The sequence below is a fragment of the Leptinotarsa decemlineata genome, unplaced genomic scaffold (genome assembly GCF_025532065.1).
Source record: "Leptinotarsa decemlineata unplaced genomic scaffold, Ldec_3_MD MMD2_tig00026328_RagTag_RagTag, whole genome shotgun sequence".
Taxonomy (NCBI): domain Eukaryota; kingdom Metazoa; phylum Arthropoda; class Insecta; order Coleoptera; family Chrysomelidae; genus Leptinotarsa; species Leptinotarsa decemlineata.
Window position 1 is genome coordinate 27,718,754 of NW_027412688.1, and position 13,776 is coordinate 27,732,529.

Sequence of the window (13,776 nt, forward strand, 5' to 3'; positions counted from 1 at the left end):
GCAGTGGACATCCAACTGAATCAACTGAAGATAGAATTTATTCATAGATGTAATTTATAGTCCTGTAAAAAAGCTGTAATGGTATATTTTTTTCATATATTAATCTGAATTGAATGCATTTCTATTTCTATGACTAGGTGGAATTAATTTTGTTTTGGTCGGGATACTCAGACAGTTCACTTCCTCTGGAGTGACCTGTCCGGTACTGAAAATGGGGCAATACTCCGAAACCGGTATATCGGTCGTACCGACCAAGTGAAATTAATTTCTGCTTTTCATATGTGCGAAGTAACTTGCGACGAATTTTTCAATTGGAAGACGTTGCACAGGTGCTTGATGGTGTTACTTCAGCTTTCAACGCGGCATTAGCTGATGGGTAAGTTGTTGTCTTAAATATTGCTAACTCACAAAATACTTCACCGAGTTCTCTATATTCATTTATTGAGTTTCACTGCTTTCATCTGACTATAGTAACAACATGTTTCACTAAATTTTCACGGTTGGGTTTCGTTGGAGCATGATTGTGGAATCTCCTAACTTTAACGGTGTTTCCAAATGTAGACAAAGCCCCTTGACATTTGGACTTTGGATATTGTGAACACCTCCATCTTGTCTGTCCACTTTTTTTGGTGTGTATTACGAAATCATTATCATCTAATATAATCTTCGGATTCTTGCTTCCAACACCAATCCAAATTACACCTAAAATAATCAATCTGTAAATTAAAATGACTGATAGAACGAATCAATGTTGTTTTTGAAAGGAAGTTAGTGTATCAGTATGAACTATGGATGACATCTAGGCACTCAAGACGAGTTCCTCAAAAGACCTCATTTCACTTGAAAAAAAACATATGTTATGATTGGTTAACTTTGTCAAATTTATTGTGAACTACGAATTGAAACTTGAAATGTATCTGTCATTACAACAGGGTTGCCAACCATACAACACCACCTCCTCTTTCATCAAGTGAAATATGGTGTACTGCCAATTATCACGTCACAAATAATATTGAACAAAATTAAGTTTTGTGGGGGGAATCAGGATTTTTCATTTAATTTTTGGGAATTTCATCTCACACAATCTGAAAAAATAACAGAGAATTTTATATCCATACCGGTTCATGAAGGTAAGTTACTACAAACATTATCAATATCTAGTCAAAATAAGAGCTGAAAATTTCATAGATAGTGTTGTAAATTATCTCATGAAAAAAAAAACGCTGGCCGCCGCTGGTCTGTGTCAATCGACTGTGACTTGACCAAGGGCGCGCTAAACTCGAACGTTCTAGATATCGCTCCGGTTCGAAAAACTTCCAGAAACTCATCTTTTGGCTTCCAGGACTTCCATCCACCATCAGGCAGATGTGGAAGTCTAGTTTCAGATATTAGAATTCCACAGGGCTCTATTTTGGATCCTGCGTTATTCATTCTGTATGTAAATTGGTTCACTAACTTCTGACGCTCTCATTAGACAATATGTCGATAACACATCTGCAACTGTATCAGACAGACTGGGAATTGACTTGGAAAACAAATATAATTGGATAGTTTCTATGATGAATAACTTACTGCTCCTTAATCCAACAAAAACCAATATTGTATTTTTCATAACAGACATAAGGCATAAAAAAATGATCAACATTTATTTCGGAAATATACGTATAGAACAAAAAAATAACGTAAAATTTTTAGGTAATGAGTAAAGACACGCCCGAAGAAGCCATTGTATGGCGAAACACGTGTTGGGCTTTTAGTTGAACTGTTTAGTGAAAATCTCACGATAAAGTGTTTTTTGAATACGTTAGGTTGATAAACCTCTCGACTGAAAACTTCATTGCTCTGGAATTACCTCTAAGTTGACATGCGTCAAAAATGTATACTTCGCTCAGGTCGACTCAAAACTGTATATGAAAATTCTAATTCCACTCTTGCAATATAAAACGCGCTAAAAAGTGTAATGGGATGTAATATTGATCTCCCTAGAATGGCATATTTTTCCCAGTATTTCAAGAAACATAAAATTTCAACTGTTGAGTCTCTGTCTATCTTGAATTCAAGTTGTTACTCTCCCGGATAATGCCAAATTGTAAAGAATGTAAGAATCTGTTTCCCAGTATTTCTCCGAATGAAACGATTACTCTTGTAGAGAATCTATTAAATCTGGCACAGATTTTCATGGACGATTTGGAGCAAAAAATACACAGTAACACACTGGAAAGAAATTTAGTGTATTGGTATAGATATGTGGATAATATTCTAGTATGTTTCACAAGAACGAACAGACAGTTGAGTGAGTTTTTGAATTTCATCCATTCTCTCCCCCTTCTATCACATTCACAATGGAGATGGAAAAGGACGACTGTATATATTTTTTTGGCTTTACAATAACAAACGTTAACAACAAACATGGTTTTTCAATTTATTCAGCACATACATATGTTATCATTCATAATTCGTCCACCCACCCATATCAGCACAAGGTAGCAGGTTTCAACAATATGATCCACATACTGATAAATGTGCCCTTGTCAGAGGCGAATTTCAATAAAGAACTGAATATAAGGAAGCAAATAGCCATCAACAATGATTACAATAGCAGTCTAATGCATTCTTTATTACCAAAAAAGTTATACAGTCAAGTTTTGAAAAAAGTTTACCCAATTCGACAATGAACATCATTGTTCAGTTAGAATATTCTCACTTAGTTTTCGGTTTTACTAGTAGAAAGTTACCACGTCAACAATCTCTAAAATGGTCAATTCTCGTTCATTGGAAGAAAAAATTGAAGCTTATTTACGGTGCGATCATAAGGATTTTCCATGAACGTTTTCCGAATCGTCCTATCTGCAGAAAATATTTGAGTTAACTTGTATCCAAATTCACAACTACCGGTAGTATACATAACAAAAAGCTCCCAGATCATCCGTCCCTTCCGGAAGAACAGCAAGTGCAAATAATTAGTGAGATGGTAGTAAATCCAACACAGTCTACTTATTCCGTCGCGAATGTTTGTGAGGTGTCTCCTTCTTCTGTGTGGGGACTTTTGAAGAGGAATAGGTATCATCCATACAAAGTTAAAATGGTACAACAATTACCTGAAGATCACCCTAATCGAAGAACAGAATTCTGCGAAATCATGACGGAAACCAGTGCAAGGCATCCTACCTATCTCCACAATATTTGTGACGAATGTACATTTTTTTTAAACGGCAATGATCACAGACAAAATTGCCGTTATTGGAGTGAATCCAATCCTCACGTTTTCCGGGAATCACATACCCAATATCCAGAAAAATTAACGTTTGGGCAGGAATACTGAGAAACCATATTGTGGGACCTCTACTACTGTTGACCCTCTCATCACTGAAATCGTCTAAGCGAATCCTAATGAATTCGATATGGAAATTGTAATCCAACAAGATGGAGCACCACCTCGTTACTCCAGACAAGTAAGAAACTATTTGGATACTTCTTTTCCAGCTCCTTGGATTGGCCGTTGAGATCCTAGAGAATGGTCAGTCTGCTCGCCAGATTTGACACCTTTGGACTTTTTTTATGAGGATATTGGAAGCAAAAGGTTTTCGAAACTGAACCTGCTTCAATAATGGATATACGGCAGAGAATAATAAATGTTTGTAGAGATATTGACGTTACTGTGTTCGAAAATGTTCGGCGTGAAATATTGGATAGGCTGTTCATGTGTCAAGAAGTTTAAGGCAACCATTTCGAGCATCTTCTGAACTGACCCCAAGCTTATTACCTCATATTATTTAGTTAGATGTTAATGTATTCAAGCATTTATTAAAAGTTCCGCCATTTTGTAGCAGTTGAAGATATTGACATTATAATCTACTGTTGTGAAGCATTTGTCAGGAGCTTCAAAAAGATGTGTCACGATACCCCCTTTTCCATGTAATATTTTCCCAAATGGCGCCCAGTCGCCATCTTGAAAGTTTCATCTGTCAATTTCACTTCAAAATAAAGTTTTCATGCATTAATTTCATTATCCCGAATTTCAATGTTTTGAGTTGACCCGTTCAAAAAATTAAAGGGGGGAGGGACATTAAAGAAATGCACTGTATAGTTTCTAACGAAAAATGAACGAAAAACGAGTATACTTCACCAAAAATGAAAATGTGGCAAAAAAATTATATTTTTCAAAAGTTTGACACCAAAATTTTAGTAATTATCTTCGTGGAAAAGCGGTATTGCCGTGGGCTAGTATACTTAAGGTCGTGAGTTCAATTCTCACCAACTGTACTTTTTTATTTTTTCCATCTACTCAATTTCAAAACTGTTTGAAATTCAATAAAATAACAAAAATGTCAAATATGTTTGAATGCTTTCTTCCGAATACTTTGTGTTATGCCATTGATTTGACTCTCATTTGGGATATCCGTCACAAATGAATCCTATTTTGAAAAATTCTTGATGCCATAGAAAAAGTATAGTATTCTTTTCGCCAGAAATGGTCATCACTCGCTCGAATGATTTACGACACTCGCCTCCGGGTCGCCTCGAGAAATTTCGTTCTCGCGAGTGATGGCCATATGTTTCGCGCGTAGAGTAATACTATATTTTCTATGCAGACTATAGAGACTACCTAGTGTACTCCTTCAACTCAATAGCTATTATGGTAACAGGATTCTTAATAGAATTCTCACATTTGAAGTCTAGTTTTCTCAGTTGAATCATAGTCATAAATAAATAAAGGGGTAAATTTTCGTTATGCGGACACCCAGCGATTTTGAACAAAATTTTGACTGTACTTACGTATTTTGATGCGTAGATTACGAATCCGAAAGAAAAAAGCGGCGCTCTCCCTTATTTAAAAAGTTACGGTCCTTCAAAGTTCAGAAAAGGGCAACTTTTCAGCCTTCTTTTTCACTAAATAAACTATTTAAAAACACAAGCATTTATTCACTAGGTCACCTTTACACCTATTTCCTCCTTCTTTAACACTTTTCACTTCAATAATCAATATTTTTCTTACAAAAAACTTAATTTAAAAACGAATGCTTCTCCTGGTGACATTATTCTATTTTTAGGTTAGTTACTAGTGACATTTCAGAAAAAAGCGGTTGGTATTTGCCGTCGCCTACTATTTCAAATTCGTAATACACCACCAAAAACCAATTTACGATCTAAAGAATGAAGGTAAAAAACATTTGAATTACTTCAGGAATATGGACTGCATCAGTCGTACCAACCATATCATTAACCTTAAAAACGTAAAATACAGTGATATGTAACCAAAAAGCAGCTCCGTACATTTTTTAACATTTTTATAAGAAAAATGTTGATTATTGAAGTGAAAAGTGTTAAAGAAGGAGGAATAAGGTGTAAAGGTGACCTAGTGAATAAATGCTTGTGTTTTTAAATAGTTTATTTGGTGAAAAAGAAGGCTGAAAAGTTGCCCTTTTCTGAACTATGAAGGGCCGTAACTTTTTAAATAAGGGAGAGCGCCGCTTTTTTCTTTCGGATTCGTAATCTACGCATCAAAATACGTAAGTACAGTCAAACATTTTTTCAAAATCGCCGGGTGTCCAGATAACGAAAATTTACCAATAAAGGCCCGTTTAAATCCTATAGTTGGCGTGATGTTCTCTTTTCTTAAAACACTAATCATAAATACCTTACAATATTCAATCCATTTGTAAATAACAGTCCTCGAACTATAGACACTAAACAGTTTAAACTAGGAACACTTTCACTTTCACCTATTAACGTTTAGAACACCCTGTATAATCTGTACAATACAATGATTGAAGAATATTCAATCCACGAACAGAATCCATCAAACTTGGCAAAACTAACCACATTTGTACTCTATGCATTGATAAAAAGTTCACAGTTGAAACGAACGGTAAACAATAACAATGCCCGCACAACTTGAATATTTGGATATTCTGTCTGGTTGGGTTGAGAATTTTCTGCTCAGGTAAAACTGTTCGTGTCCCCTCACCATATGGCAACGTTCAACGAATATATCGACCCTCTTTCATTTCAACTATTTGCATTCAATAGGGCTTCTGATTCGTCAAGTATATTGCCGAGTTCAGACAGGGTTGATTGAATAACTTTATTCGATTCGTTCGATAGTTCAAGTTTGATTCATTTTATAGTTTTCAAAGAAATTGTGAAGTATACTGTCATATTCTATGTTTCACTCCCTGAATCTGAATAACAATAATTGTTTTACTAACGACTCGTTGCAGATGATCTAAAAATTTCAAGAAATAAAATACAAAATTATACCTACGGGAAGTTTTGCAAGAGTTTTAAAGTTTCGTTCTATATGGTATTTTGGGCTACTGAACACGAATCTGAGGTTTGGCAAAAAAATTTTTCACGAGAAATGTTTTTTTTGCAAAAATTGTGAAAAAAATCGACTTCGTTTTGGATTTTTGCGAATAACTCGAAAACTACACATTTTGTGTAGAAAGATCTATACAAAAAGAAAGAAGATAAAATTTCCTACATTTTATGTTATTGAAGTGTTTTTCTACGGTGAACCATTAAGCCATTGGAGAACGCTAAAATTGAGGGAAAACCCTCAAAACTTCAAAAATCGGGATTTTCGGCGATTTGACACGGGAATGCAATATTGAAGGAATGAGTGAGTCAAACAGCTAGCAGTCATGAGCAGTGCAGTACGCGTAGACAAAGAACTGGTCCCAGTGAGTCCCACTAATTTGTTCCAGCGCATTTCCGTCGCCAAGCATTCCACCGAGGACCTTCAAAACTTTTTGACGTATGATCTTGAGCCCTACTCCTTGTCCCTCTTTTACCAGGAATGCATGAGAAAAGGGACAAAGTCCACTTTGTACAAACGCCAACAAGCAGTTCACAGGCCAAGTTCAATATGTCTTTAATGGAGGTTTCCTAATTTACCGAGTCGTATGGTCAACAAATGCTCCTTTTGCTGCGATATGCGACAGGTACAGCTGGTTCTTGGTTACTAAATATCCAGGGGCAATAGTCGTCTTCTATGGCTTTCCTGAGGTTGACTGCAGTGGCACCAAGAAAGCTGAGCGCCTGAGGAGGACGAAGACGCATGCTTCTGCTAACATGCAATGATACTAACTACGTCAACAGATAAATTCCTATCAAGTCCAAGGAACAAAAAACGGCTCATAGCCATGCTTTCGTCGGTATTCGCATCTGCTAGATTGCAGTACAAACAGGCAAAAGAAGATGCTGACACGGTCGTCTTCAGGCAAGGAAAGACGCTTGTGAAGAACCCCAGTCTCGGAAACGTGATCCACATCTTCAAAAACCCCAACGCCTCCCAGGAAGCAGTAATCGCCGCAGGAGAACGTATTCTGGTTTTCTGGTACGGTTACACAGGAAAAACCACACCCACACTAAACCACCTGAGGTTCATCTCCTTCAGCAAGGCAGCGTTCACGCTCAGCTCAAACGTAGCAGCTTTACCACCTAGTGCTGCTGCAGCGAAGGAGCACTCTCTCAGGGTCTACCACCAGGTTCAGCACTGTCTTGGTGTGAAAAAAGACCCTGAGGAGTGGAGTTGGAAAAAAGCGATCTCAGACTTAGAGCCAGTGATCACGCTTGCTCCTCCTGCGCTTCTAAAGCTGATTTCGTGCAAATGCACCACAAATTGCCATCGAAATTGTGGGTGCAGGAAGGCAGGTTTATCCTGCTCCTCCTTATGCGTAAATTGTGAGGACACCTGCAATAACATTGAAACAGTGCAAGATGAGGAGCAGGACGAGGAGGAAGCCGAGGCTGAGATGGACGATTTGTTGCCGTTGGACATTCCACAATGAGAAAACTCAAAAGGTAAATGGTTGCAATATCTTAATACTACTCAAACCGTTATTGAAATTCAACTCCCTCTATTGATTCTATGTTTTTATTTTTTTCTTTTACAGATGAAGATGATCCAGATCTTAGTGAATGGCCCTCGAAAAGGTTGAGGACGTAAGGAAATGGAAGGTACAATAATTTGAGGATTGCAGAGAAACAGTATTTTGACAGTCACAACTTTCTGAACTTTCTAGAGTTCTCACAATCCTCGCTAACCTGTTCGAAGACAAATTCGAAGATTGAAGAATGAATATGATGACAATTTTAACGTTCATATTACTATTAATATACACAAATTTCATTTCGTACATATAAACGATTCCATGTTTTTTATAATTATTATATTATTTGAAACTGAATTGAACTTTTTTCTTTATACTAACTTTTTCATACTTTTCAAAATACTTTTACATATATTTATGTATGGCTATAATTTACAGAAAAACACATAGGTACGAGTGTGTTTCAACGTCAAATAATTACGTTAGCTGGATAGAGATGACAACTCCCACGTCAAACCACCGAAATTCCGATTTTTGCAGTTTTCTGTTTTTCACCCCCTCTTTTTTCAAAATTATGTGTACCTATTTGTATATATATAAATATATACATACATACATACATAATATTTGGTCCTGATAACTTTGAGGATAGCAAAGACGTTTCCCACGTCAAATCGCCAAAAATCCCGATTTTAGGAATTTTGGTGTTTTTCCCCCAGTTTTAGCGTTCTCCCGTGGCTTAACGGTTGACTGTAGATAAAAACTTTATCGAGACATAGGGTACCTTTCTACACCAATTGCGTAGCTTTCGAGTTATTGGCTAAAAACCGAAACTAAGTCGAATTTTTTCATAATTTTTGCAAAAAAAAAACATATTTCCCGTGAAAAATGTTGTTGGCAAACCTTAGATTCGTGTACAGCAGCCCAATTTTCAAAATTCTTGCAAAACTTTCCGCAAAAAAACACAAGCTGCCTGGACTACTGTTAGTATGACAGAATCATCTACAAGGATATAGGATTATCAGGCATCGAAATAGAAAAAGTTCTGACAAAAATGTGCTTTTTTATCATGACGAACAACCGCAAACTTTCCACCAAAAGTCTTGTCGTTTTTGCGAAGACGTCATCTTTCAAAAATCTACCATTCAATTGATCATATTATGTAAATGTAATGCACTGTTTGGAACCTTTGGTGTATTAATGAATATTACTGAAGTTCTATCACAACACCTAACCGTTATTTTTTTACACCTCGACACATGTTTCTATCACCAAGTGATCATCTTCAAGAGGAAGATTAAACTGAAGATATCATTGATTAAACTGAAGATTAGTCTTCCTCTTGAAGATGATCATTTGGTCGAGTCGATTTGGGATATATATTGGGAACAATCAAAGCTACCACAAAATGAAGTATTTCCTTTTGTGTTGATCATAAAGCAATCTACAATAAAGTACGATGTTTTTTTACTTTTTCTACAATAAGTCGCAATGTGTCAGTTTGTAAACTTCCACCATTGAAGGTGGAAAATACGTCAAATACAAGAATGTTTGTGAATGCAGGATTGCAGATTTTTCTGGCAGAAAAATACAAAAATAACACAATTACTATAAATTTCAGTTCACGTAGTTTCAGAACGTGGTTTATGAACTTCGTGGCTTTCCTCAGATAGCCCATTCAATAGAGAGGGGTCCCGTAGGTCTCAATTTTTGATGTTTTCTAGGGTGATTTGTAAATGAAGAATTGACATGAAGAATTTTTTTCCCTCCGTTCCCGGCACCATCTAGAGCCGAAATAATATTGGCTCTTTCTTCAGACTTTAGCTTGTATCTTGATTTTCTAGCTAGAGAATGCTATTTTCTGAAACTATCAGAGCTGATTATTTCGTAAATATGCACTTTTTCTTAAATAAAAATATCTCACTTTCTGAAAATTTGACAAACTATTAACTTTAGGGCCCTTCAGTTCAGTTATAAACTATTTTAGGAAAACAAGTAGTAAGATGGAAACTTTTTGGCTCTCTACTACTCCATTTTGATACAAAAAAATGTGCGAATCTTCCATAGATCAACCACACTTGAAAAAAATATAACCCTTTCAATTTGAGTAATAATATGATTCTTAGGCCCTTGTACCTCTACCTGGATATGGCTGAGGTATGGGGATGGCGTTTTTGCGATATTCGTGACAAAAATCGAATACTGAGGACTTCGTTTCCTTTTCAAATAACAAGCCTTCTATCAATAAAATTCACGAAGGTAGGTCTCGAAAAGGAACTAGGCATCATCAGAAATGACCTTCAACGGAATGGCTACTCCAAAGTGATGGTGACAGCAAGAGCTCCACAAGGAAGAGAAACCGCCACAACCAGTACTTGTACTTCCCTACATCAGAAAATATTAGAAAAGGATAAGAAGGATTGGGACCAAGTATAACATCAGAACCTGCTTCAGATATGGGAACACTATCTGTAACAGTCTCACGAAAACCAGGCTACCCAACGCGGACTGCGATTCCAACAATTGTATTCACCGGATACCCTGCGAGTGCGGAGAATCATACACCGGTAAAACTAAGAGGTCATTGAAAGTTCGCATTGCCGAGCACAAGAAACACACACAGCGAGGAGAAACCAGCAATCCGAAATAGTAGAGCATATTTGGACTCATCAACATAACATCAAGTGGGCTCAAGCTGAAATCATCCACAAGGAGGAACACTGTTCAAGGATAAAATTTGAAGAAGCCGCATATATGTTGTCCAACAACGCATTTAGCCAAGCTAGCGTAACATATGGAAATCTCTAATTAAGCGGAACACGACCAGCTCCCGCCATACGGTCAGCTTTCGCTAAAACTGATGAAGCGAATGACCTTTAAATAGTCAGATCTCGGAGGAATAAGTCCAGTTATCACCCGAAGTTTGTATTGTTAAACTAATAAACAATTAAATAATAGATACATTTTTTTGACAAACTAATTAAATTATGATTTTTAAAAGCGAAATTATTTTTCAACTGATTATTGGCGAAATAGAAATATAAAAAAATCGATTTTAAACAAGTAAAAACAATAAAATTAAGAAAAAAAATTTTTTTAATCATGATTATCTCTAGACAACAAAATAGCAAAAAAACATTTTTCAAAAATATTGAATTCCTCTATTCGTTTAAAACAATTTAATAAGCAACTATCAACACGAGATGCAACTGGACATTATATCCCACATACATTTATGCAAGATACCTCACAGACGATAACCTCGCAGATGTTTCTCGTTCATCCAGCAGCAGGACCTTGCTGAAATTATTCGACTAAATCAATTTTCCTGCACCTCATCAGTGCAAGACGCGACCCAAACAGCAGTTTGCTTGGGACTCAATTACAATGCGGCTAGGGAAGCAGTTGTCTTAATAATATAAATAACTTCATCAGTATCGTATTTATTGACGCCACTATGAAAATAAATGTATAAAACACTGTGGGGTATATTTCTACAATACTGTACGAAAAAAAAATGAGTAGATTAGGAATACAAAAATAAACAGTATATCTCTCGAGTGCCAAAATTCCAAATAATTTTTTTCATTATACTAACAATCGTAAAATACAAAACAGATAAATAGTAAAGTAATTTCTGGGCATAACAATTATGAAACTTAACGAAATATAATACTGTACGATCTGATACCGTATTTCAGAAAATGAGTTGACGATTAAAAAATAAATAGTTGATCTCTCAAAAAAATATATATCCAGTTTTCTTTCAGGTCACTGATTTTCTCCTCATCTCTTTTTGCCGTGAATGTACGTAACGACGCGACAAGGCAAATTTTCCGGCAATTCTGGACAATTCGGCTCCTTGTGATTGTGTTCAGTTACAAATATTTGATTATTTTCAGAATATGTCGATAACATCGAAGGACATCCGTTTGTACAGTAAGACATGCATTTCCAGGAAACATAGGTTTTATTGTCTCTCTTCTTGCGAAATTTATTGTTATTAAAAATGGCGATATGGCCATTTCTACTTCCTTTATCGTAGTAGAGAACACCTGAAAACAAGCAAGGAATAAAATAGTCTACACAGAATTATGAAAGAACTGATCCTAAATAAATGGTCGAATCATTGCGTCATTTTTCGACTGACCATTGGTCAATAGCCTTCTACGTTATCAAAGTAGATAAAGTGATTTTTCGTGTTATATGAAATTCCTAAAACTATCTAGTCAAACCCAAAAGTGTACAATAGACCTTTTCTCGAATATTGACCAAATTCGTGAAAAGGGGCCAATCTAATCAATAACGTTATCCTGAAAAAATAACTCCGGCTGAAATAACTTTTGTGAGGACAAGCTAGACTATGCGAAACTATCTTTTCTGCATGATATCGAACATCTTAATAAGAAGATCGATTCTACAACAAACTGACGAAAATTCTTGGATAACTAACTGAAAACTAATAATTCAAAATCAGTCACTTTGTCAACTGTTTTGAATGTAAACCAAATGTAGGTACTCATACCTCATCCAATAAATACATGCTCTGCAGGTAAAAAATTTTTCAAATAATTTTGACATTTTGTCAGTAATTATAAAGGTAGGTACCAATTGTCCAGCAGATTTTAAAATCGAAACACTTTGTGTATGTAGATAGTTTAATATTTTGTCTAAATATGGCAAATGAAATCGGAATGTTCGATTCAGAATCAAGTCCATTTTGTTTGTATAGTAATTGTATGATTTTAAAATTCGTTTCAAATAATTCAACCTGCAAGTTGGAGAGTGATTGATTCTGACTGACTATCCTACATGAAACGGCAATAGCCTCCAAAATTTAATCGTATTGCGAGAAAAAAAGGTTTTTTAAAGGCGAAACACAAGCACTACAGGATAATCCTTGAGACGCTCTTAGAGCGGTGCCTGTGCGAAAGGTGTTGACTGTCTACTTCTCAATCTTTATACAGAAAGGAAGGAAAAAAGCAATGTCTCCTAGAAATATACCCCTTTCAGTATAAACAAGGTTCCTTTCTAACATATTATATTGTGTATATAGCGTTTCTATGAATGATATCTGATTCAATTCTATAATGAATGTTTGGAGTACAAACTGAATGGGAAAAGGTAATTTTTGTATAATTCAATTCAAATTCAATGTTCATATGAAAGTAGTTGTTTCGGAACGGGCTTTTCATCAGTTTGTATCGGAAACTAACTTCTGTGCATGCATACATCTTTTTAAAGACTGTCCAAAACCCGTAGGTACTCACTTACACTAGACATTGTGTTCAAATTCAATAACACACCTACGGAATCACGAAAGTGTATAGAAATATTTTTGATAGTCATGTCACAAAATATTCTGCCTTGAAATTCATTCTAGGGTTTAGAAAAATATAAAAGCCGTTTTTTTAACTGATTCCACTTTGTATCTGGGAAACGGTAACACCTACAAAGTCGGTTGAATTAATCAAGTTTCCTATGTTGTGGAACTAGAATAATCTCTTTTCGGATGATATAAAAAAAGGCCGAGGGACTTTCAATATTGTTTCATATAAGTTATAATCCGATATGGACCAATTTGCAATGCGACGTATCGTTCACTAGATTTCATCAAGAACTTTTTTTCAATACGGACCTTTTGTTTTTAGAATTCCAAATAGATTTTTTATAGATTTTTTCCGTCAAAGATGTTTCAACAACAAGTAGGGTCCTACCATTTTGATGTCCAGCACACCAAGTCAAACATTAACTTCAAATCTCTCTTGGAAATTTGCTAGCTCTATACTTTTGATGCACTGTTTGGAACCTTTGGTGGAACATTTTGAACGTTGGACATCAGAAATTTTATATGTCACGTTTTCACGAGCTACGTAACCCTTAATTTGAGCCCAGATTAATTCTATCGGGTTTAACTCGCAATGGTAAGGAGGAGGAAGTC

The 13,776-nt window shown here is 35.8% G+C and overlaps 1 protein-coding gene across 25 annotated transcripts in view; it reads right to left on the reverse strand.

Moving 5' to 3' along the window:
- Positions 1 to 13,776, reverse strand: part of LOC111504582 (uncharacterized) — a 377,607-nt gene that overhangs the window by 182,941 nt on the left and 180,890 nt on the right. Inside the window, exon 4 of one of the 25 annotated variants that reach the window (XM_023159225.2) lies at positions 413 to 702. The exons of the other annotated variants lie outside the window; for them this stretch is intronic. Coding sequence (XP_023014993.1) covers positions 458 to 702 — 245 coding nt within the window. The 3' untranslated portion in view covers positions 413 to 457. Of the gene's footprint in view, positions 1 to 412; positions 703 to 13,776 lie in introns of those variants that run through there. 25 annotated transcript variants of the gene reach the window in all.